This window comes from Centruroides sculpturatus, unplaced genomic scaffold, assembly GCF_000671375.1.
Source record: "Centruroides sculpturatus isolate CEXI.00-Female unplaced genomic scaffold, Cexi_2.0 scaffold10, whole genome shotgun sequence".
NCBI lineage: Eukaryota > Metazoa > Arthropoda > Arachnida > Scorpiones > Buthidae > Centruroides > Centruroides sculpturatus.
In genome coordinates this window covers 1840284-1867993 of record NW_019384396.1, presented here as the reverse complement: position 1 = coordinate 1867993, position 27710 = coordinate 1840284, and the positions used below count along the sequence as shown (strand labels likewise).

Here is a 27710-nt window from a genome sequence, read left to right as displayed (position 1 = left end):
CGCCCCTTATTACACAATTTGGATATTTTTTAAATATAAAATATATTTTATATTTAATATATATAATATATAAATAACATATAATTTAAATATTAAAAAATAATAATTATTTTGGCATGCTTTATTAATAATATACAAAGTACTGTACGTAATATACAATATGTAATCCTTCTAAAACCGGAGCCTTTTTTTCTTTTTAAATTAATTGCAAAATTCTGTTATAATTCATTTACGAAAAAATTATAAAATATCGAAATTTAATATTTTAAAATATTTACGTTAACTGAATTTCAAATAGCGGTAAGTTCAAATCGTTTAGGTAAGCAACAAAAAAATCAAGAGTTAGGTAGTAAAATAGTGTGATGTGTGAGAAATGAGGAAAAAGAATCGATAACTAAACAATTATTTATTGTGACATCGTCACAATGCCGGTCTGCATTTTTAATCATATTTTTAATTTATTTAATTTAAAATATATGCTCTCCATCTCAAATTAGTGGCTTGCCCAGTACATCATATTTTTTTCTTTACAATAGAGTTGTGTCAGTCATCTATCTAACTCCTTTCAGGGGAAAATGTTTGAATTGAAATAACGTAACTTCCAGTTTGCATAGGAAGTTTGTATATAGTTAATCCTGGCCGCCTAAGGTTTCCATATCTGGTTTCGTCTTTTATCTATCTAACTCCGTTCTTAAGATTAAAAAAGGACAGACAAACAGACAGCCAACGACAATCGAAATTTATAAGCCTACAATTTTTTTCAAATTACAGCTCAATCATATATCACTATTTAATTTAAAATATTAATGAAGTATGAATAAAGCATAGTTTGAGATTTTTCGCCCTAGAAGGTTGCCTAATTTTCTCAAAGTGTTTAAAGGTCGAGGGATAGGAGATAGAGAAGGCGGGTCGTGTCATGTTTCGAATAGGGTTGGACTTAATGAACATTTTATTCGTTAATTAGAATTTTTTCTTTTTTTTAAATAAAACTCACCTCTACCCTTATAATTAAATGTTTTGCTATTTTATAATAATTAATTATATAAAAGGTTTTAAAAATGTAATATAAGAGTGAAGCCACACGCAATTATAAATAATTTTACCGGGGAATTACACAACTCGTACTGGATTTTTATATTTTGTCAGGTTACAGGTTTCTCACTTCTGAGCTAGCTAGCATGTCACGATGATATTTCTTTAATTCTGTTCCATCATTATTATAACAATACAAATCAAATTCTTAGAATTTAGTAGACTTTAAAAAACAAGTGTGTATTTATGGCAAAATATTTTAAACTCATAACAGATCTTTTACTAGAGGACATTGCATTGCGTTTTGGAGAACCTTAGAGTTTTAATTCTTCATGTAAATAAATTTCTGTCGGAACTACCACGATAATTACATTCATACAATAATAAAACATTTATAAATTGTAATATAATTATAAAATTAGTTTCTGAGCTTCAACAATAGCTTGTTAGCAATTTTTGTGATTATTTTCAGTATCATTGAAATATATTATGGGTGTTTCTATTAGGCGGGATCGAGTTGGATTCTCTCTTCTTTTTCCGTGAAGAATTATCTGAAAAAACACAGGCTAAACAGATAAAAATAACATTGAAATAATCCTCAATATATTTTGTATTTGACTCTTCAGAAATCGAATCGAATATAAAAACGGCCTTCTTGATCTTTTCTTATTTATTCTTAATGTTAATAAACGAAGAATTATCTGAATAAAGTGGGAAATTTCTTAAAAAAAACTATTTTTTTGCCTTGAAAAATAAATTCAATTTTTTTCATTTTTTTAATATATAATATTTTAGAGTGCGATAAAATAGTGTCATCACTATTTTACAAAATTGTATTATCAAAATGCTTCAAAATTAAAAAAAAATATCTGCACTGGAAAGAATTGTCCGCATTCTGACAATTTTATGTTTTATTTTACCAAAACAAACTAATAAAGAAATAGTAGTGAGAGGGCGCTTTTCGTGTAAAGCAGAAGTTTAGAAAATTCTAGATCTTTTGTTCGATCGCTGTACGAGCCGTTAATGGAGACCGAAAGCGAAACGCCAGTTCAAGTAGAGATGAAAGAAGACGAAGGAATTGATATAACTCCTTCGCAAGATGGTGGAGTTCTTAAAAAAATAATTCGTGAAGGTACAGGAGAAGAAAGTCCGTCTACTGGAGAGAAGGTATTCGCCCATTATGTAGGGAAACTATTAGATGGAACTGTCTTCGACAGTAGCAAAGAAAGAGGACTTTTCGAATTTACTTTGGGAAAAGGTTTATATCATTCTCTTCATTCTGATTGATTTGATATATTTCTAATGATCCAAAAAATAATCTTAATGTGTATGGTTTTCTTTATTATATGAATTTAAATGTATTCAAAAGTTCAGAAAAATTGCTTTAACATAAGAATATTAATATAAACAAACAGTAACTTAGAGACAATTTGGTTTATTGGATAAAGTTTATATAATATTGTATAATAGGGCCTATAACAGCAACAATTATCAAGAAAACTTTGAAAGATATTTTGGCTGCATTGTCTTTATCGGGAATGGATAACCTTTTTCTATGTAAGGGCCACATTTAAAACGTTTGAACTGACATGGGTCGCACACGAGAGAAAAAATAAAACTGTGGGTAAATCGCAATTATTTATTCATATATGATTATAAATTAACATAAGTATACTTAATTTGATTTCTGGAACTGGTGTGATCTTAATATATCCGAAATATTTGATTGAATATTAGTTTTGTTGTGAGTCTGTTAGACAATTTCTTGTTTTACTTTTTACTAAGTTCATTGCAGAAAAAACTGTTCGCAACATACATACTGTTGTAAAAAATAATGATAGAATTCTTGTGGTATACTTCCTTACGGTGGGAAATTGGTATATTTTTTTAATATTTTGTGTGCCACAGGTTGCCCACTATTATTAGATATACTGAAAATAAAATCTAAAGCTATGATCATTGTGTTTTGTTTCAAAGGTATTGGGTCTTTTGTTCAACTTTCATAATAAAATAACATCTTGGACTTCCAGCAATATAGTATTTTAATATCTCACTAACATTTTCAATCAGCCTAACTGATCATCCTCAGATGAAATGAAGTCATATATTACATTAGAACAAACTGCAAATGAAACATTTGAGGAAGAACACATATCTAAAAGCATTACAAAAGCTTTACAAAGTTGGAAAAAAAAAAAATGTTTTTATTTTTGATCTTTAAAAAACTGCATTGCTGGAAGTCTAAGATATTTTATTGCATTGAATAACAATACATTTTGTTATTCAATGCAATAAAATATATAACAATAGCCAGATGGCTGCAAACTATGGTATTGTCCTATCATTATTTGGATCCAAGTTTGAATCCATCCCAGATCATAATTTACAAAGGGAATGTTGCAAGTACCGGTACATGTTCTCCATCCTCACCCATATTGAGTGATCTTTATTGTGGGTGAGAGTTGTCTGTAATGTGAAATAATGGGATCATACAGCTTTAATCTGAAATCTTACATTAACAATCAATCACTGATGATCAAAAATATATTTTACTGAAAATTTTTAACTTTTTTACTGTTTTATTAGAAAAGTGTTTCCCCCCTTTCTTTTTCAAAAGTTTATTTAAAAAATTGGATAAACAGTAGTTACTTAGTTATAACTCATAACTAGAGCAACTATATATAAAATACATTTTGATAATCTAATTTTTCTGATACATTCTGGAATTGGAATAATAAAAATTTTTAATCAATCATTAACACTTACACAGAGAATATCTGGATAGAGCCCAAAACAACAAATGAATTAAATGAATGGGATTGTGTAATACTAAGATCATTGTATTCTCTAAAACATTAATAGAAGCATAGGAAAAATATAAATAAAGACTTATTCTTAGTGATAGTATTGAAATATATAATAATTTTACAGATATTTATACAAATATTTAGAAAAATATGCAGTTTTCCTTTTTTAGTCCATCTGCTTCAAACAATTAATGAAACATATATTTAATTTAATTTTTTTCCACTAAATTATCTGAATTTGCTAATTTAAAAAAAATCTATAATTAGATTTATTCTTAATCGACAGCAATTCCAAAAACAAACTTTGAAGGCAGAGATTAAAGGGGGGAAAACTGTACTTTTACTAGAAAATAAGTAGACAAAGCATATAAACCTATGTAATTTACAATTATGCAAAAATTGCATTCTGATTTTGGGGAAAATGCACTCATTGATACTTGAACCAGTGATCCTATGTGAGTCAGGCACTAAGCTGTTGAATCATGCAATGTTCGGAAAAATGGTTTGCAAATCATACTCAAGTTATTTGGGATTTTTTTTAACTTTGATTTTATCAAAAATGTTTGAGAAGTGCATTTTCTCCCTTTACCTAATAAAGATTCAAATAAAAGTTTATCCACATAAGCAATATTATTGAAATTTATGGGGAAATATAGAAAAGTAGGAATTTTATCTGAATTTTTTGGCACTTACATTGTATAGTGTGTTGGTGTTTGATACAAATTGCAAAAACATGCAGAACATAGAAATGTCACAGCTCACTGTAAGAAATATATATGTCGTCATCCATCTTTCAAGTCTTCATGTAACAGAAATAATCCTTCATTAAAATGCCAGTCTTTTAAAACTTCAGTAATTTCTTCAGCAAGTTTTTCTCCCAAAACTATTGCATTCATGCTTACTGATTTATTTGCTTGTCCCTTTATAATTAACTTCTCTAAATTTTTAAAGCATCTGTAATATTTTGTTTGTCATAGTAAGTTAGAAATGCATACTTGTCATTTATGTTGTCAAAGGTTTTGAAAGACACTCCACTACATGTTCATCCATGATTGCAGCTACTACAGTAATCTTAAGAGCAGAAACTGTAAGCTTTACTTACTATGTCGCTACAACTGTTGCATAACTTTTTTCTGATTTTTATAGTTCTATTAGCATATAATTTTAAACATCAATATATTGAAAACTAAGGCCCATTGAACGAAGTGCAATGGATGTGAAACATGGATAAATTATTTTTGACAGACAGAAAAGTACATTCGCAATTTTGAAGCTCATTGAAATCCACAATACCATGACCAACCATATCCTCTCTTCATTAGTAATATAAATAATAACATACAGTAGCTATATTCAAAAATTGCTGTACAAAATATTCTCTTGGGAAAATTTTTTTAGGTAGTAATGAAATTGCATAATTATGTAAAATAAGATTGCAACTAAGCTGTAAAATAGATTCTAATTATTTAATATTTTAGAAATGTTTTTGAATGTGATGAAAATAGGTTTTAATTATTTACTTTATAGTGTGTATTTATAGTTTATAAACTTTAGTGATTTATAAGTTATGATAGACAATTTTTTTCAATTAGTTAATTAGTTGTACTTAAATTCTTATGAATTAATTTCAGGATCTGTAATTAAAGCATGGGATATAGGAATAGCAACTATGAAAAAGGGAGAAATTGCACTCTTAACTTGTAAACCAGAATATGCATATGGAAAAGCAGGAAGTCCCCCTAAAATTCCACCTGATGCAACATTAATATTTGAAATTGAGCTACATGATTGGAATTGGGAAGATCTATCTTCCAGTCAAGATGGAGGTATACAGAGAAAAATAATTGAAAAAGGAGAAGGATATGCAACACCAAATGATGGAGCATCTGTAGAAGGTATTTTATGGCAGTTTAGTTTTAATATTTGATACATTAATTTATGAAAAACAGAAGAAATGTTTTCTTTTTATATACATTCATATGTGCAAAGTTGTTGAAATTTAATTATATACCACTACAAAAATTTAATACTAAATCATCTGCTTGCTGAACAAGATAATTTAGTATTGAAAATTAAGAGTAAAATGTAGGAGCTTTTTTTGTTCTGATTTTTCCTAATATCTAAGTGTTAAGTTTTGCAAGATCACTTTATACAGCAGACAATCAAACTAAAATAACCAGCACAATTTTTTCATTTTTTAAAATTTCAATTCCTTTAAAACTCTGAATTTGATATCTAATTAATCTAATAGTATTAATTGGACAAATATTAAACCTGCAAGTTGATTAATGCTATATTTTATTTTGTTAAGTTGACTTTACCAAATATGTGGTAACATAATTTGTAAAGTCAATTAAACATTTCTCTTGTTAATAAAAACAAAATATCTACAAAGTTTTACTGATGGATAAATAATTTTATTCTGCAGTTTTAGATTATTATATTATGATCAATGCATAACTAAATATGTTTTTGAAATATTATATTTTATAAAGATTAAAAAAAGATTATAAAACTTTTCATAATAGATAAAAGAATTTTTAGGTTAAACATTAATTACAAGATTCTGGTATTTATATTTTTAATTATGAGTGACTGATTGCTTCTACTGGAATCTGACAAATTTGATTCATTGTTGTTGGCCTGCAATTTGAAAAAAAATTGTAATCTTTAAATTCCTACTGTTGTCTGTCTTTCCTTAACCCCAATTATTTTTTAAAATTCTGCTTGCAAAACCCCAATTTTTATTATTATTGATAATTAATATTCATTTAAGTAAAAATAAAGTATTTGATTTTACTTCTATCAGTTTGTACAAAATGATGCCTAAATATCACCCTTCCCAAAATGCATGCATTATATTGGAAAACTACTACAAAAATATATAATTTGAAATAAATGCTTTTAGTTATAAAAATGCTTTATAAATTTTAAATAACAAACCACAACAAGACACATGAGATAGTAGTATGGTGTTTATAACTGTTTGTCCTTGAGAACAGCTGCAGTTCACAGGCCATTTCCATGAACACCTCGAGGAAGTCAGTAACTTAACAGCTGTAAAATAGATTCTAATTATTAAAATAGATGTAAAATAGATTCTAATTTTACTCTAGAATGGAATTAGATAGATGAAATCCGAGACCAGATATGGGAACCTTAGGGGAAGAGGCCTCGATTACTATGTAAGAACCTGGTTTGCACCAGAAATTGTTATTTCAATTCAGATGTTTCCCCTAAAAGCAGTTAATAGATGACTGGCATGACTCTATTGTTAAAGGAAAAGTATGATATACAGGGGCAAGACACTATTAATTTGAGATAGAGTATATATTTTAAACTAGTAAATGAAACAGGCATTGCTTGGGCAAACAATTTGGATGATTTGGTAAATATTGTATGTTTGGAAATTAAGTTATTACTTTCAGAAACAAAATATTGCATCTAGAATAGTTCAGTAGAAGCCGTACTTCAGGTTAAGCCTTAATCCTCTTTCCCTCGCAGGGAATTTCCAAAAATCCCTTAGTGTGCATTTTCATGGCATACCCTGTGTACCAAATTTCACCACTTTAGGTTCAGCGGTTTGCTCTGGGAAATGATGAATCAGTCAGTCAGGACATGTAATTTATATATATAGATGAAATGAATTTAAAATATGATTAAAAATTAAACCCGGCATTTTGATGATGTTACAGTAAATAATCACTTGTTCAGTTATATTAATTTTTATTCATGTTATGATTATGTAAGATCGGTCATTCAATGATGATGATGATTATTAGTTTTGAATACAAATTTAGAAGTGCTACAAAGTGTTATAAATCTGGTGTTTATGATGAAAAGCTGATAGCTCTTACAAAACTTAAAACAGGAATCAAACATTTTTTGAATTAAGATCAGAATTGAATGCGGAATATATGTGGAAAATTTGAGTAGAAAATTCAGAATGAAAAGGAAAAATTTTATTCTAAAGTCATGAGTAGAGTTATGTCTTTCCTCTTTCCTGTTCTGTAACCAATAGATTAAATAATAATGTCTAGATTTTGATAACACATTACAAAGATTAATTAGTTTAATCTTTAATAGAATACAATAATGTACATTTATTAAATAACTTACATGCCGCATTTCATTTTAATTTTAAAAAACTTTAGTATTAAGACTCTCGTTTTAATATTTTAAATATTTATTTGGTGTAAGTTAATTTAATTTTTGATGTTTTTAGTTCATTTGATTGGTAAATGCAATGATAAGGTATTTGAAGATAGAGAAGTTAACTTTATTATTGGTGAAGGATCTGAAAGTAATATATTAGAAAGTATTGAGCATGCACTTCAGAAATTCAAAAAAGGAGAGAAATCACTTATTAAATTGAAACCAAAATATGCATATGGAGATGAAGGCCGACCTGACTTAAATATTCCATCAAATTCTGATGTTCAATATGAAATCCATTTAAAAAGTTTTGAAAAGGTTTGTATTTTTTTTTTTTTTTTCTCTTTGTAGTTATAAAATATTGGTGTGACTGTGCTTGTACGAATATTAACATATATTTATTTTTAGATTTTAATACATTCTCTTTATATGTTTAGGCTACATTTTTTTATAACTGCAGAATTTATGATCTTTCATTAAAGAACTAGCATCAATCAATTGTAATTGGTGTCATATCATCTTTTCCAGTAATATGTTTATATATCTGATACTAGAATAGTATATTTCTCATTTCATTATCTGATTTATTTGTATTAAATTTATCAGACTGCAATAAATTAGATATAAGATTTAATGATGACAAAATGTAAAGAATGAGTGAGAAATGGTTTTCTAAACTTACATATTGATTTATTATATGTATAATCTAATGCAACTTTATCTGGACTTAAACCATCAATATGATTTAATTAATAACAATACAGGTAAATCAAGCAGAGTTTTAAAGATCAATGCACTTTTGCTATAAAGGTCACAAAGAATAAATATTTAGTAGATAATAATTGTAATAAGCACACATTGTTTTAGCTGTCATTCTTTGGATTTCACAATTGTTTAGTTAATGTTTCAAGAATACCTTATTGTATTGCTCTTTTGTGCTTTCTATTAATTCTTCAAGAATACAATGTAAGTCTTTACTCACTGTTGCTGTAAAATAATCCATATATATATATATATATGGATTATTTTACATATAATATAATATAATATTTTACATATATAATATACAGATTATTTTACTCTGAACATTGTAGAACTCAATGAATCACTAACCATTCTGTAGTGAATAATAATTGTCTATTGGAAAGTTTACCTGCCATTCACTAGTATAGAATTCAGATCAAATCTCAAGCAATGAAGCATCAGATGAAATTATCAAGTCTACTAGAATATGTACTCATTAATCATTTGCTAATTGTTGTTTATAATAATTAGCATCTCCAGCAATTAATCATAAAGTGATAATTAATTCTCTAATAATTGGAATAATCAGTAAATAATTTTTTCATTACTTTTTAATGTTAATTTAATAATGTTTAAAGAAACAATAACTTTATTAATAATAATTCAAGATAATTATGGCAATGCATCAAGTTCCATTAGAAACCATTAGTTTTAAATCTTGATTCAAATTTTTATTCAAACTGAAAATCTTTTATCATGGTTCTAATAAATTTTTAGAATTATAATCAATTCCATTTAATTGGGTTACATAGGCACATGACTAATTTGTCCCAGTAAAGTGAATTTTAAAAGAACAAGCAAAATTGAAGATAAAAAAAATGAGCAATAAAGCCAAAAACAATGTACAGTAGAGTGTTGTTTATCCGAAGGTTGGTTATCCGAAGGAATTCCAGTGGCAAATTTAAATATTCGCCAGTGCTGTGGCGCTGTAATCTTTGGCTATGTCTTCGGCTACTCAAATATTTTACGTTTTTGATACTAAATTAACTTTTGAAGTATAATTTTTTGTTTTTATATTTTTCAATATATTTATTTTGTTCGTACAAAATAAAAAAATAATTTTTAATGATACAATAGTCTTTGTTATGTTTAACATTGACGAAAATTCAACGCGAAGCGACACGCAACAGAGAAAAATTTTAACACGGGATAAATTAATATATTTTTTCGTACATAATTGGTTATCCGAAAAATAAGTTATCCGAACAACCCCAGTCCCCAATTGATTCGGATAAACGACGCTCTACTGTAGTTGTTTTTATGATTTATAATTTATTTTTTATTAAACATTAAGAATAATAAGTTATATTAAGAATAAAAAGTAAATTATAAATATTTTTGAAATTGTAGCAGCAATAATCAAATGTGATTAGTACTGATAGTGGACATTTTGGTTCCTAATTTTTTGACATTTTATGAAATGCCAAATTTAATTGTTACCTCTCACCCTCAATATAAAACATGGGATATCATTAAATTATAAATTGATAAGATGAATATGAATATTTTTCACTTTATATATATATATACAGTAGAACCTCTATTATCCAGATCTCTATTAAAATAAATAAATAAATTTACGGATTTGCTGATTTGCACTTGGCGAATTCCGACACTGTTTATGTATGTGATGGAATGCATAACTTTTTTCATTTCAATTACATCATTTCTATGACCAAGGGCAACATAAGACATGGATGACGTGGGCCACCACCTATGCCTCGTGGTCTGAAGGGCCTCGCACCTCAAAGGTTTATGCATAACTTGAAAGCCGCGAATGCGATGAAAAAATTTTACTTATCATAAAACAATAAATAGTTTGTCAAATTTTTATTCATAAAAATTCAGTTTCAACTGCTTTTTATTTTATAAAATCCGTCTTCTTGCGCCACCAGAGGGCCTTTTAAACGATAGGTAGTCTGTTAGTGCTGGTCAGTAGTAGTACAAATTCAATACAAACATTTGTTTCTTGAAAATTTGATCATGATTTAAATACAGTATTTATTTTTAATATTGCCGATATGTCATCAAAAAGAAAACGTGTTGTATTATCATTAAAAGACAAATTAAAGTATTTGTTTTGATTATCCGAATTTTCCCTTATTCAGACTACCTTCATCCCCAATTAGTCTGTATAATCGAGGTTCTACTGTATATATAAGTAAAAATTTATCAAAATTTTATTTTACTTCTATAATAAAAACATTGTTATATGAAACTGGAAAATTTTTCAAAGTTGGAAAATGATTTAAAAATTTGATAATAATTAGAAATATTTTATGAAAACAAAACCAGTCTTACATATATTCAGAATTTTCTGATTGTTAACTTCAACATTTGTTCAAATCTTTTTGTAATTACAGTACATTTCTTTTGCTTATAAGATGAATAATAATTTTGTAAATTAACTTTAAAACAATATTTTTTTTATTTAAAGATCTATTTTATAGTATAATTATAAAGTAATTAGAATTAATTTATAATTCTTATATAATTTATATTGTATAGAGTTGTTATATTTTATTTGGTTAATTTTGTAAAGTGTATAAATGAATTTTATTTTTTTAAATTAAAATCTTTATAATTTTGTTTTAATTCTATTTTTAGGAAAAATTTTATCGGATGTTCAAATAATTAACCCCGTATTTGATTATGTTCCACCTGAATTGGTCACATTGTTTGTTTTAAACATGTAAGTATACTTTAAAAAGAGAAATTAAATTCTTTATTTTTAACAATGAACCGAAATATACTAGATTTGTTTTATTATTATTATTATTCTTACTCTTATTACACTTCCTTATTACTTAAATAAATATTAAATTAATTTGACTTAAAGGTTTTGGAAAGATTGGATGATCATGAGCATGGGCTATGAATAAGAAAAAGTAGTTCAAATTTGAGAAAAAAAATCATATACAGATAAATCAGAATATTTATATACAGGAAATTTTATTTAATGTTATATTTGCAGTATCTGTGTACTGTATTAAGAGTGATTGAAAGGACACACAAAAACAAATTAATTTATGAAAATAATTTTTTTAAACATGCTTTTACATTATGCAATACACTTAATCCTTTTAGTTCCCAGCAATTTTTGATATTAATGTAATTAAATATAAAAAATACTTAAAACTGAAAAAAAAACAAAAGAAATGCGTTAATTTTGAAGAAAAAGCTTCAAATTTTATTTTCCATTGTCTGGTCTTTCTGTGAAATCTGACAAGGATGAGTCATTGTGTTTACAGCTGGATGACCTTGAGAACAGCTGGTGTTGGATTTCCCAGGACATTCTCATAGAAGTCTCGGGAGGCGAAGGGTTTAAAGTCGGGTGAATACTAGTTGGCCGTATATTTTAAAATATTTTTAAAAAATTAAAATTTTTATTGCGATTTCCGATCCCCCCCGATTTAATTAAACGTATATATAATAAATTATATTAATTAAAAAAATTAAAAACCTATTGGAGGTCGTTTTTGATATCAGAAAGTAGCTTTAAATAACTTTACAGAAGTAAAATCCGTGCACTACAACTTTAGAACGATTAATTAAATTTGATAAAAAAATCCCANGTAAAGCATGAAGGCTTAGCTTGCTTTCCAATGACTAATAACTTTTGTTTGTCACCTGTTGGCATATTACAACAACACAATGTGACAATGCAATCCATTTTTTTTTTTTTATCAGGACTAAATTTCTGCAGCCATTCAAGTAACTTAGTTGATTTTCACACTTTGGCACTCATAGTATCAGCACTGGTTTTTTCTTTTTTTTTTTTTCTACCATGTGTCCTTTAAATTTTACTCCATGTTGGGTTTTTCATTACAATAACCACCCATCTGTAACTTTGAAATTCATGTAACCCATCTTTCTAGCTAACTCTTCTGATTTTGTTTTTAACATCGGCCCATTAACATGTACTCCTCCTTGCTGCATATGATGTCTCAATAAAGTGCTGGGATATCCCAAATAAGTGAAGTAAGTTTGCCTTATATTATCGCTTGTTTTCATCTTTCAATATATGTCTCAAATGAATGGCAGTCCAATTAATTGAAATGCACTGTGTATATTTTTTTAAGGAATTAACTTCAATCTCATTCATAACCAATTATTACATTTCATTGATTAGTTTTAGGCACCATTTGCCTATTCTTGAAAGAAATTTTTCATTTTTAAACAAGTAGATTGTTCCAGTTTCATTAACAGCCATCGTCATTGTAGAATTACCGAACTTATTATACCAAGATAGGATTTATTGATGATTTTCTAATAAAGCAATAATTCTTATCCTGGTATAATAAGTCTGGTATTACTGAGATGATGATGGTTGTTAATGGAACTGTGAAACATGAAGTAAATACAGGAAAGTAGATTGTTATTACATTGCAAATTATTTTGTATTGTTTTGTTAACTACATTGTACTCAAAAGAATGCCTGATGTGTGGAAATAGTTATAACTTAAGTCAATAGTTATAACTTAACTCATCACTGATGGAAAAATGCAACTGTTAGAAATATAAGCCATTGTGCTTATTTGCACAGAATGGTGTTGGTATTAAAGCACCAAGAAAGTATTTAATTCATGATCTACATTAAAAACGATCATGTTAATTCAAGATGCTGTTTCATTAAGAAACTTAGTTTACCATGATAATTTTGGTTATACTATTTTTAAATTTTTACTAAATTATCACAGTACATAATTCAGAATTATTAATATTTCTGTAATTCATAATTATTATTACAAATAAGTTAGGTTAATTATATCATATTTTCATGGATTGTCTGACAAGTCAGTCTATCCAGGGAAACCATAAAATTTGATATTTCCATATGGTAAAAACTTGCATGCTGGTTTAAGTGAGGTTAGACATCCCTCTTTAGAGGGCACATGAAAAAACAAATGAATTGCATTATGTAAAAATGAAGGAGTGTTTATTCTAAAACTGTGAAACTTAGCATTATATCAAAAACTATTGTTATGTGTTTAATTTCTTTGTTTTGTCTTCTTTCTAAGTATATAAAAGAGGTGGAATTCCAAAAGTGCTTTTTTATGTGTATTTTTTTTAATGTATTTTGTTCTTTGATTTGAAAAAACAAAAAATAAACATATTAAATTTAAGAAACTCCCTGAAAATTATCTGGACACCAATTAACATCAGCTTTGTGTGAAATTTGAGAGGTGGGTGTTATTTTTAAGATCAGTGTAGCCCACTGACTAACTAATACTGCTAATGTCAATATAAGTTAATTGTTTTATTGTCTTGTAAATGAAAATTCTCTTCCTGATTTTAAGTCAGTCAAATTACAATGTTGTTATTTTATTGTATTTGGAAGAATGTTATATAAATCTATAATTAGTAACTAGTTTTGTTAGATCTGATTAATTTTATATTTTAGTTTCATTTTAACTGGCATACTGGTAACCTTGAGGTTTCTGGTATGCTGATCTTCCATTTATATGTGGCATGCCAGATATTCCATGAAAATACTGTATTAGGTTATCTGAGAATAGGAGGTGACCTACCAGAGGCATTAAGGGAGCATAGGAAGAGAGAGGGCATAGCACTCCAAGCATTTATAATTTAAGAATCCTGTGTAGCCAATGAAGAGAGTTGTTTTTTACATATCAGCTGCATCAGTTTTGAGTAACTTATATAGCCAATCATACAGTTCCCATTTTTAACATCTTGCATATCAAATAACCAGGCTTGTTAAAACAGTGTATGGATGGGATGCTAATTAAGATGATTTCCTTTATTATGTTAATATAAAAACATACTGACCCTTTTTCATTGCAGTGGTGCCATCATGCTACATGCCTGCATGTAACAAATGGTCTTGGGGGAACAAAACAATAAAAGCCTTTTTTTTCTTTGTGTACAAACTAAATCGCTGACTACTAAAATTAATAGTAGTAACCCAAATTGATCAGGATGATTATGTAATTTATTTTTCAATATTTTCATACAACTTTAAACTGGAAATAAATAATAAAATATATGTTTAGTTGACAGCTACTAAGCAAAATTAGTATTATAAAAAGTTAAAACTAAAAAAGGCTGTATAAAAAATTTTTTATAAAAATCAAAAGTTTATATATTAAATGCTTGATAACAATTAGTTAATGATTAACTTTTCAATTAGATGATTATACAATCCTGATTACTTATCATCAATCACCTAACTTGACAATTGTTCCAGTCTTAGCTAACTGCCTTTTCTTTTTCACAGTATATTACAAGAAATTGATTTTGAAAAATAATCTAACTTGTTTGCAATGATTGATAGACGTTCTGGAATAAAAGAAAATAAGCTTTGTCATTATTATTTTATTTACTTGCCTCTATTTCAGAATAATATGCAAAATCATTGCCTATACTAATGTCATGTGCATTTAAATTGTTATTATATATGTTTAAAACTTGTCTTGTTTTTTTCTCAATATCCTGAATTAGAATGCATGAACTCATTATATGCTACATTTTTCTAATTGCCCAAAATATCAGACTGGCAGATTATGGCACTTGATCTTTTATAATCTTGTATTATCCATGTGATTTAACTTAAAATATATAAAATAATATTTTTTCTTTGTAATAGAATGCATTGATTTATCTCAATTATAAATTTTTTATTAAGAGCTTATTTTTTAACCAAATTTACTATTCTTCTCAACTGTACTCTCTTTTTATATTAGATTTACACTCATTATTACAGTAAGTTCTCAACCATATCTTGGTGTAATATGGCCAGTAAATCAGTAAATGCTGTAATATTATCAAACTACCATACAAATGAACAATTATTGTTCATATGAAATAGTTTGCCCATCATGTATCAATCATTCCGATAATTATAAATAGAATTTACATAAAATCATATTTAAGCATTAATATTATTTTAAGTTTAATAATTATAAATTTCCAATTAATTTTTTAAAATTTATATTAGATACTATTGAAAGAAATTTCTGCTACAAGGACAAGAGGATCTACATCTCAATGTTAACCAGTCATATTAAAACACATACTTCAGATGGTTTGTTGAATTTAGTAAATTTTTTGGAAATAAATTAATAAAACTTTCAAACATTAAAATAAAAATATGCATAATAATTGTATACACTTATAATTGAATTCAATGTTTGTACAATATTATGTTTTTGTCTGTCTTGTTTATTTAGCTCGAATAAGTCTAAAGTAATTTGATATCTGAAAAGTTTTAAATATTTAAAAAATTATGTTAATATTTTTATTAAACAATTTATTTATTAAGAACATTATATTTATTAAATGACATTTATTCCAACAGTTATTAAATTTAAATTTCTATATTTATTATTGGTTCTTTTGCTTTGAAGAAAAATGACTCTACCTCTGTTCACAAATTTTTAACAGATACTTATCAGCAGAAATATAATATTTCTTAAATGATCATATTTCAATGTATCTTTAAATTCTTTTTTTAAAAAAATGCTTGATAGTATGAAAATAGATCTTAAAATGTCTTGAATGTTTCATCTCTAAATGGCAATATTTATGAGAAAAACAAAAATAAGTTATGTAAAATGCAAACATTTTTTTCCTAAATGTTTGCTAGATGCAGATGCTAAATCATTAAAATTCAGTAAATGATGATAGAAAATAACTATTTTAGAATGTTTATTTCATATAAAGGTGATAACATTAGAAAACTTAGTTCTTATAATTGATGTACTGTATTTATTGATTTTCTTATTAAATATTTTTGCAATTAATTTATGATTTATAACCATATGTTCCAATGATCTTTCAGTGGGCTATTTATGAACTTTTTTGTATTATGTTCTTGCAGTTCACATTTCTAATTTTCTTCTGTCTTCTATGATTTTCCTATAAAATGTTGTTGTTGTAAAACTCAAATTTAAAATTTCTCAGCATAAGATTAATAGTGGTCCTACATTAGACTAGTAGTGCATGATGAATGGGCTATTTTTGAGCTTTATTAGTATTATGTCCAGTTTTTATCCTAAACAATATATGCATCCAGTGATTAAGATGAACAGTGTAATCAAAGATAGATTTTGAATTCAAAAATAAATATTGTCAATAGAAATAAGAATTTATCTTTCTGAATACAATTACAAAAATAAAAATAATTATTATTATTATATTAATTTATAGAAAACTAATATTTTACACACACACAGACACACATACAGTTTCATCAAGATATGGTTGATGCAAATTATAAATTCTAGCTTGTAGTTTTACATTATATTGGTCAGTTTGAATATCAATCTTAAGCTTCAACATTTGGTTTAGAGTTTAAGAATACTAATTTTTTTTTTCTTTAAATCAAGCTTTTAATATTTGAATTTAGTGAAAATTAATATATAAAAATAGAAATTTAGAAAAAATTATTGGATAAAGTTATATTGGTTATTTTAAATAAAATTTCTATATATAATGAGAATTTTATGAAGAGAGTAATGTTTTCTCATATATTTTTACATTTTTATAATCATTATAATTTTTAGATTAATAAATAATGCATATACTTTTAAAAACCAGAAATTTGTTCTATTGTGTCATTTTCATACAATAATTAGATGTTGACCCCCAAATCCTTTCAGCATATGCAATGTTTTTGATATATCCCCACAACACTGTCCATTATGATAAAATCTGGATGATGACTAGGTTTTAGTCTGTGAATAAAACCTGAAATAGAAAAGTTTTATCATCATTTTTACTTTCCTGGCTATTATATATAAGAGGAAAAGTATAGTAATCAGTAAAAAATTGATCTCCAAGATTTTTATCATTTTGGACTCAAGACCTTAAAACATAGAGAAATACAAGAAAATTCAGGGTTTTTTTTATGTATAGTTGTTACTGTGTGTGTAGGCATGATTTTGTTCATCCACTTTGAAACTTAATAACTTTCATGCCTTTCATTGAAAATTTCTGAAATTTTCTAGGTTTATGTATTAGGGGATTGATGCTATTAAATCTTGGTGTTTAAAGGTCAGAGGTGGGGAAATAGAGTGAATTGTGTGTCATATCTCAAATAGGGTCAGACTTGATGATTTTACTTGTTATTAGCATTTACAATTTTTTTTATAAAACTTGTCCATATCCTCAAAATTAAAGCTTCTTGCTATTTTATAATAAAAATATAAAAAGTTATTTTAATAAAATATAATAACAGATGGTGCCAAACATGGTTTTAAATGTTGTTGCCATGAAAGTTTTCTGGATTTTTTGTTTAGCATTAAAGTGGGAAATTCTTAATGTATACTGTTCATCAGGTTTAATGTCATGCTTCAGCAAAATCTTGGAAGCATGAAGGTGAAAATGCTTGTGAAGGACGTTTTGAATTGTAGTTTTTGGAATCAATTTCTCTCATGAAAAATTGCTTTAAGGATCCTTACACCACATAGTCTAATGTGTTTGACACATTATTCCAAAGTATTTGGTTAGCCTGTAGATTTATTTGTGGTACTTCTCCAATTTTCTGAACTGTTGCAAGCAATGATTAATAAATGCTTTGCAATCTAATGCTGTTTGTCCAGAATATAACTGTTGCCACATACATTGAACTGCTACAACTGGTTTCAATTTAATTTATTGTAAAACAAACAACACTTTCTATTTCATGGGCCACATGACTGAGTGCAAGAACAAGGCTAAGAGTTAGCATATACAAATTCTATTTATTCTATAGTATATACAAATTCATATATATATATATATACACACAAATGCACTGCACATCTCAAGATCAATGGCATCTCANTTTTATATTTTTCAATATATTTATTTTGTTCGTACAAAATAAAAAAATAATTTTTAATGATACAATAGTCTTTGTTATGTTTAACATTGACGAAAATTCAACGCGAAGCGACACGCAACAGAGAAAAATTTTAACACGGGATAAATTAATATATTCTTTCGTACATAATTGGTTATCCGAAAAATAAGTTATCCGAACAACCCCAGTCCCCAATTGATTCGGATAAACGACGCTCTACTGTATTGAAAAATAAAATTAATATCCAGTGTAAATACTAATTCATCTATAAATAAATTCCAATTCAAAATTAACATTAAAATACAATCATTAATCAAAAAAGAATGATTATTTTTGCAGAAATTTAGCAAGCATGGCTTGATGCATTTTCTTCATAGTTTGCAAAGGCACAAAATTGGAACAGGCATCCAATGCAGAAATGGGACTTTCTTCATTTACTTCTTGCATAAAATATTCATCTGACTTCAGAAATAAGTTTTCTGGCTTTCTAGTCACTGTCTTGATCATGAGTGTGTCTCCATTACTATCCTTATCTTCTTTAGTTTTTAGGTGTTTTCCCAAAACAACTTGTATAATTGCATTAACACTGTCCTCATTTTCATTGCAACATGGAAGATTGTTATCAATTTATAAAAATTCTTTGCGATTTCTAACATTTTGTAGTTTATAAGTGATTTCACTATCCTTGTTGGTTTTATCTAACTGTAACAGAAGAGGAAATGCCATATATGAGAAAAGAATAAGAAAAGCAGTTTCAAATTGTGCTTACAGCTTTTCTTCAACTTTTCAGTGGCATATTGTATTGCTTGTAAAATGGCAAGCTTGGAACTAATTTCATCTGCTTTTGTAGATGATGATAAATTTTCTTCGATTACTTCAAGGACATATTTCATCAACCTTCCATGATACATTTTCAAATTTTTTATAATTCCTATATTTAATGGTTGTATCAAGAACATGGTATTTGCTAGAAGAAACTCCAGATGAATGTTTTTCAGACAATACATGAGGATGAACAGCAGAGTTGTCCAAGAGTAGCAGAATTGTTCTTAACTTTTTCTGCAGTTCTGCATCTCAATTCACAAGCCATTTCAGAAATATATTTGAAGTCATCTGTGCATTCTTGTTGGCATAATATTCAACTGGTAAACAGTCCATTCTAAGACAATGCAATGCATCAAGTTCCATTAGACTATGCCTGTAAAGCATGAAGGCTTAGCTTGCTTTCCAATGACTAATAACTTTTGTTTGTCACCTGTTGGCATATTACAACAACACAATGTGACAATGCAATCCATTTTTTTTTTTTTATCAGGACTAAATTTCTGCAGCCATTCAAGTAACTTAGTTGATTTTCACACTTTGGCACTCATAGTATCAGCACTGGTTTTTTCTTTTTTTTTTTCTACCATGTGTCCTTTAAATTTTACTCCATGTTGGGTTTTTCATTACAATAACCACCCATCTGTAACTTTGAAATTCATGTAACCCATCTTTCTAGCTAACTCTTCTGATTTTGTTTTTAACATCGGCCCATTAACATGTACTCCTCCTTGCTGCATATGATGTCTCAATAAAGTGCTGGGATATCCCAAATAAGTGAAGTAAGTTTGCCTTATATTATCGCTTGTTTTCATCTTTCAATATATGTCTCAAATGAATGGCAGTCCAATTAATTGAAATGCACTGTGTATATTTTTTTAAGGAATTAACTTCAATCTCATTCATAACCAATTATTACATTTCATTGATTAGTTTTAGGCACCATTTGCCTATTCTTGAAAGAAATTTTTCATTTTTAAACAAGTAGATTGTTCCAGTTTCATTAACAGCCATCGTCATTGTAGAATTACCGAACTTATTATACCAAGATAGGATTTATTGATGATTTTCTAATAAAGCAATAATTCTTATCCTGGTATAATAAGTCTGGTATTACTGAGATGATGATGGTTGTTAATGGAACTGTGAAACATGAAGTAAATACAGGAAAGTAGATTGTTATTACATTGCAAATTATTTTGTATTGTTTTGTTAACTACATTGTACTCAGAAGAATGCCTGATGTGTGGAAATAGTTATAACTTAAGTCAATAGTTATAACTTAACTCATCACTGATGGAAAAATGCAACTGTTAGAAATATAAGCCATTGTGCTTATTTGCACAGAATGGTGTTGGTATTAAAGCACCAAGAAAGTATTTAATTCATGATCTACATTAAAAACGATCATGTTAATTCAAGATGCTGTTTCATTAAGAAACTTAGTTTACCATGATAATTTTGGTTATACTATTTTTAAATTTTTACTAAATTATCACAGTACATAATTCAGAATTATTAATATTTCTGTAATTCATAATTATTATTACAAATAAGTTAGGTTAATTATATCATATTTTCATGGATTGTCTGACAAGTCAGTCTATCCAGGGAAACCATAAAATTTGATATTTCCATGTGGTAAAAACTTGCATGCTGGTTTAAGTGAGGTTAGACATCCCTCTTTAGAGGGCACATGAAAAAACAAATGAATTGCATTATGTAAAAATGAAGGAGTGTTTATTCTAAAACTGTGAAACTTAGCATTATATCAAAAACTATTGTTATGTGTTTAATTTCTTTGTTTTGTCTTCTTTCTAAGTATATAAAAGAGGTGGAATTCCAAAAGTGCTTTTTTATGTGTATTTTTTTTAATGTATTTTGTTCTTTGATTTGAAAAAACAAAAAATAAACATATTAAATTTAAGAAACTCCCTGAAAATTATCTGGACACCAATTAACATCAGCTTTGTGTGAAATTTGAGAGGTGGGTGTTATTTTTAAGATCAGTGTAGCCACTGACTAACTAATACTGCTAATGTCAATATAAGTTAATTGTTTTATTGTCTTGTAAATGAAAATTCTCTTCCTGATTTTAAGTCAGTCAAATTACAATGTTGTTATTTTATTGTATTTGGAAGAATGTTATATAAATCTATAATTAGCAACTAGTTTTGTTAGATCTGATTAATTTTATATTTTAGTTTCATTTTAACTGGCATACTGGTAACCTTGAGGTTTCTGGTATGCTGATCTTCCATTTATATGTGGCATGCCAGATATTCCATGAAAATACTGTATTAGGTTATCTGAGAATAGGAGGTGACCTACCAGAGGCATTAAGGGAGCATAGGAAGAGAGAGGGCATAGCACTCCAAGCATTTATAATTTAAGAATCCTGTGTAGCCAATGAAGAGAGTTGTTTTTTACATATCAGCTGCATCAGTTTTGAGTAACTTATATAGCCAATCATACAGTTCCCATTTTTAACATCTTGCATATCAAATAACCAGGCTTGTTAAAACAGTGTATGGATGGGATGCTAATTAAGATGATTTCCTTTATTATGTTAATATAAAAACATACTGACCCTTTTTCATTGCAGTGGTGCCATCATGCTACATGCCTGCATGTAACAAATGGTCTTGGGGGAACAAAACAATAAAAGCCTTTTTTTTCTTTGTGTACAAACTAAATCGCTGACTACTAAAATTAATAGTAGTAACCCAAATTGATCAGGATGATTATGTAATTTATTTTTCAATATTTTCATACAACTTTAAACTGGAAATAAATAATAAAATATATGTTTAGTTGACAGCTACTAAGCAAAATTAGTATTATAAAAAGTTAAAACTAAAAAAGGCTGTATAAAAAATTTTTTATAAAAATCAAAAGTTTATATATTAAATGCTTGATAACAATTAGTTAATGATTAACTTTTCAATTAGATGATTATACAATCCTGATTACTTATCATCAATCACCTAACTTGACAATTGTTCCAGCCTTAGCTAACTGCCTTTTCTTTTTCACAGTATATTACAAGAAATTGATTTTGAAAAATAATCTAACTTGTTTGCAATGATTGATAGACGTTCTGGAATAAAAGAAAATAAGCTTTGTCATTATTATTTTATTTACTTGCCTCTATTTCAGAATAATATGCAAAATCATTGCCTATACTGATGTCATGTGCATTTAAATTGTTATTATATATGTTTAAAACTTGTCTTGTTTTTTTCTCAATATCCTGAATTAGAATGCATGAACTCATTATATGCTACATTTTTCTAATTGCCCAAAATATCAGACTGGCAGATTATGGCACTTGATCTTTTATAATCTTGTATTATCCATGTGATTTAACTTAAAATATATAAATTACAAATTACAATTCATTGAAAATAATTCTGTTCTAATTCTAATCATTTCAACTTGATCAGTCTCCGTATTGAAGGACATGAAGGATTGTGGGCTCTACCAATGCTTTTAGGCAATTCTGCAGAAAAGACCCACAGGGGTCCAAGTCTGGGAGTGTTTCGGCCATAGAACAGGACACCACTACATAGAACAACCCAGTCATGGAACAGGGCCAGGTTGTCCTATGTAGTGGTTGCCAAACCATTCTGCAAGCTGTTGAATGATACCTGTCTGGGAATGAGGTGGTGCACCATTGTGCTGGTATCAAACCTGCTGTAGTTGTGCCAATAGCAAGTCATTAGCTGTTCATCCACTGTCACATTTAAGATTTTTAAATGTTATTTAGGGTATCATCTATTTGTGGAACACACTGCTTAATGTTATCTTTTAAATTAATTAATGTTTTGCCTCTGGAAAGACATTTAAGTATTGGTTATTTCAGCACTGGAACAATCATGCACCCCATGCTTACATTCATGTAATACTGGAAAGATCTCTCTTGCCCTGGACAGATGTTTAGATGAACATCCAGTATATATAAAGTTTGGTTATTTTCAAATGGTACCTGAACATTGTTATTCTAACAAAAATAAAATGAAATTTATGTATAGACAATATTTTATTATTGTGTGTGTATAAATTTATTATTAATTGTATTAGTTTGATTATCTTTTGATCTTTCTGTAAATAAATAAATAATTTTCATAATTCATTATTTTCATAAATATTAGAATGCATTGCTTACACTTTTATTGATTGATCAATTGACCTATAATATGTTTTAATAATCAAATAGTCAGTAGATTACCAGTTTTATTTATTTTTTATAAAATGATATGTTTTATTTTAGACTATTTGTACTATATTATAAATCTATTAGGTTGTTCGGAAAGTAAGTTTGTTTTTTTTACCTCTAGATGGATTAGTCGTATTTTTCCTGCCATTTTCATTCTAAACCGTATTATCATTATATATTTTGACAGCTAGCGTTTTAAGGCTTATTTGTAAAAAATTTTGTTCGATTTTGTGCAATTGTTTATTTTTTGTTCCCATCAAACATGGAAGGTTGAAAGTATCATTTTCAACATATTTTGCTTTTTTATTACCGAAAAATCAAAATACTGTTCAAGCAAGGAAAAAATTGTGGTACATGTATGGAGATGATGTGTTGAGAGAAAGACAGTGCCAANAATTTATGATTTATAACCATATGTTCCAATGATCTTTCAGTGGGCTATTTATGAACTTTTTTGTATTATGTTCTTGCAGTTCACATTTCTAATTTTCTTCTGTCTTCTATGATTTTCCTATAAAATGTTGTTGTTGTAAAACTCAAATTTAAAATTTCTCAGCATAAGATTAATAGTGGTCCTACATTAGACTAGTAGTGCATGATGAATGGGCTATTTTTGAGCTTTATTAGTATTATGTCCAGTTTTTATCCTAAACAATATATGCATCCAGTGATTAAGATGAACAGTGTAATCAAAGATAGATTTTGAATTCAAAAATAAATATTGTCAATAGAAATAAGAATTTATCTTTCTGAATACAATTACAAAAATAAAAATAATTATTATTATTATATTAATTTATAGAAAACTAATATTTTACACACACACAGACACACATACAGTTTCATCAAGATATGGTTGATGCAAATTATAAATTCTAGCTTGTAGTTTTACATTATATTGGTCAGTTTGAATATCAATCTTAAGCTTCAACATTTGGTTTAGAGTTTAAGAATACTAATTTTTTTTTTCTTTAAATCAAGCTTTTAATATTTGAATTTAGTGAAAATTAATATATAAAAATAGAAATTTAGAAAAAATTATTGGATAAAGTTATATTGGTTATTTTAAATAAAATTTCTATATATAATGAGAATTTTATGAAGAGAGTAATGTTTTCTCATATATTTTTACATTTTTATAATCATTATAATTTTTAGATTAATAAATAATGCATATACTTTTAAAAACCAGAAATTTGTTCTATTGTGTCATTTTCATACAATAATTAGATGTTGACCCCCAAATCCTTTCAGCATATGCAATGTTTTTGATATATCCCCACAACACTGTCCATTATGATAAAATCTGGATGATGACTAGGTTTTAGTCTGTGAATAAAACCTGAAATAGAAAAGTTTTATCATCATTTTTACTTTCCTGGCTATTATATATAAGAGGAAAAGTATAGTAATCAGTAAAAAATTGATCTCCAAGATTTTTATCATTTTGGACTCAAGACCTTAAAACATAGAGAAATACAAGAAAATTCAGGGTTTTTTTTATGTATAGTTGTTACTGTGTGTGTAGGCATGATTTTGTTCATCCACTTTGAAACTTAATAACTTTCATGCCTTTCATTGAAAATTTCTGAAATTTTCTAGGTTTATGTATTAGGGGATTGATGCTATTAAATCTTGGTGTTTAAAGGTCAGAGGTGGGGAAATAGAGTGAATTGTGTGTCATATCTCAAATAGGGTCAGACTTGATGATTTTACTTGTTATTAGCATTTACAATTTTTTTTATAAAACTTGTCCATATCCTCAAAATTAAAGCTTCTTGCTATTTTATAATAAAAATATAAAAAGTTATTTTAATAAAATATAATAACAGATGGTGCCAAACATGGTTTTAAATGTTGTTGCCATGAAAGTTTTCTGGATTTTTTGTTTAGCATTAAAGTGGGAAATTCTTAATGTATACTGTTCATCAGGTTTAATGTCATGCTTCAGCAAAATCTTGGAAGCATGAAGGTGAAAATGCTTGTGAAGGACGTTTTGAATTGTAGTTTTTGGAATCAATTTCTCTCATGAAAAATTGCTTTAAGGATCCTTACACCACATAGTCTAATGTGTTTGACACATTATTCCAAAGTATTTGGTTAGCCTGTAGATTTATTTGTGGTACTTCTCCAATTTTCTGAACTGTTGCAAGCAATGATTAATAAATGCTTTGCAATCTAATGCTGTTTGTCCAGAATATAACTGTTGCCACATACATTGAACTGCTACAACTGGTTTCAATTTAATTTATTGTAAAACAAACAACACTTTCTATTTCATGGGCCACATGACTGAGTGCAAGAACAAGGCTAAGAGTTAGCATATACAAATTCTATTTATTCTATAGTATATACAAATTCATATATATATATATATACACACAAATGCACTGCACATCTCAAGATCAATGGCATCTCACACTCCAAAACTTTTATCGTTTTACCATATTTTGGTGCTTGGATCATTTTGATATGTCGTATAATTACTGCATTTTAATTTTTTTTTATTTAATTAAGGCATTGTTTGACCATGTATGTTAAAAAATATTTTAATATAAAATTTTAAAATAATCCAAGAGGTAGAAATTGATATATATTTTCTGTAATACTTTTATATTTTAGTTTTTTAGTGTGTTTTTATAGTAATTTAATATTTAAAATGTATTTGAATTAAATTTTAAATAATTATGCATATTAATGTTGGTATGTTTTATTTTTTTGTAAGACTAAGGGTTCATGGGAAATGGATAGTGATGAAAAATTGGAGCAGTCAGAAATATCAAAAAATAAAGGAACGAATTATTTTAAGGTAAAACTATTAATTTATGAATAATAATAAATTTAAATTTCACTCAAATTTATTCATATTTAATTTAAAAATAACAATTTTTACTGTAAATGCTGTATTGAAATAATTTTGTATAATAATAAAACATTCACTTTTTTTACAGGCAGGGAAATATAATCTAGCTGTTAAACAATATAAGAAGATAATTGATTTTCTTGAATATGAAACATCATTATCAGATGATGATACGAAGAAAAGAAATATTCTTATGTTAGCTGGATATCTCAATTTAGCAATGTGCAATTTAAAATTGAATAATTACTTAGAAGCAATCAAATATTGTGACAAAGCTATCGAACTAGACTCGGAGAATGAAAAAGGATACTTTCGGAGGGGAATGGTTAGCCCTAGTTCATAAACAGAATTTTGTTATTGTTGTTAAATTTTGTATAAAATTAAATTTTAAAATATCTTTTTTGTAGGCATATTTTAGTCAGAATGAATTTGAGTTGGCGAAAAAAGACTTTCAGAAAGTGTTAAGCATAGATCCAAAAAATAAAGCAGCTCATAATCAAATTCTTAATTGCAATAATAAGATTAAAGCACAACTCGATAAGGAACGTAAAACATATCGAAATATGTTTGAAAAGTTTGCAAAACAAGATTTAGAAGTAAGTGTTAGTAACTTAAAAAACAAGCTTTAATAAAATAAGAATTTTAAATAAAGTTTTTTCTGATAAGGAGATGAAGAAAAATCAAGATGGATCTCTAAAGACTGGAGTTTGGATGGGAGCAGAAAATGAAAAAAATGATGTAACTATGGTAGGAGATTCTTTAGAAGCGGGTCCTGTTCCAGGTGAAGAAGGTTCCATGAACACAGAGATCGATAGGGCACCTGCATAAATACAAAACTGTAAAATTATTTACTATTATAGCACACCACTTATAAATGTATGTGTGTTAAGAGCTATAGAACATGTGCTGTATTTTATTTTCATTTCTTAAATACTTTTTTAATTTTCATTCAATTTTTTATTATTATTATTTTATTAAAAACCATTTTGTGCATTGTTTTCCATTAATATATATAAAAAAAATTTTCAGACAATGAAATACAAATAAAATGTTCTCCTCTCTATAGTCATTTAAACATATTACATATATTATCTAACTTAATATAGAGATATGTAAAAAAAAAAAAATAGGATGAATAATTTCTTAGGCATACAGTTCATTATTAAAAAAGTAGGCACTCTTAAGGAATGACGATACTTGAAA

General features: G+C 27.2%; 1 protein-coding gene and 1 long non-coding RNA gene across 2 annotated transcripts; both read left to right on the top strand.

The window, feature by feature from the left end:
- The first annotated feature begins 1967 nt into the window (after nt 1–1967).
- Nucleotides 1968–27710, top strand: LOC111618438 (peptidyl-prolyl cis-trans isomerase FKBP4-like). The gene is made up of 7 exons (XM_023359986.1): nt 1968–2290; nt 5471–5734; nt 8065–8312; nt 26370–26453; nt 26596–26832; nt 26915–27103; nt 27174–27710. Exons 1-7 carry the CDS (start codon nt 2056–2058, stop codon nt 27333–27335), a joined length of 1419 nt encoding a protein of 472 aa, XP_023215754.1. The 5' UTR covers nt 1968–2055; the 3' UTR covers nt 27336–27710.
- Nucleotides 8339–14120, top strand: LOC111618440. Its single transcript, XR_002755576.1, has 3 exons — nt 8339–8960; nt 9089–9326; nt 12677–14120. It is a non-coding gene; the product is annotated as an uncharacterized LOC111618440 (long non-coding RNA).

What these genes read in the sequence shown, in the direction of transcription:
- LOC111618438 (XM_023359986.1), top strand. Translation starts at nt 2,056, where the DNA reads ATGGAGACCGAAAGCGAAACGCCAGTTCAAGTAGAGATGAAAGAAGAC. An exon ending in ATTTAAAAAGTTTTGAAAAG is followed by an intron (nt 8,313 to 26,369) that starts GTTTGTATTTTT and finishes TTTTTTTGTAAG; the next exon opens with ACTAAGGGTTCATGGGAAAT. An exon ending in AAGGAACGAATTATTTTAAG is followed by an intron (nt 26,454 to 26,595) that starts GTAAAACTATTA and finishes CTTTTTTTACAG; the next exon opens with GCAGGGAAATATAATCTAGC.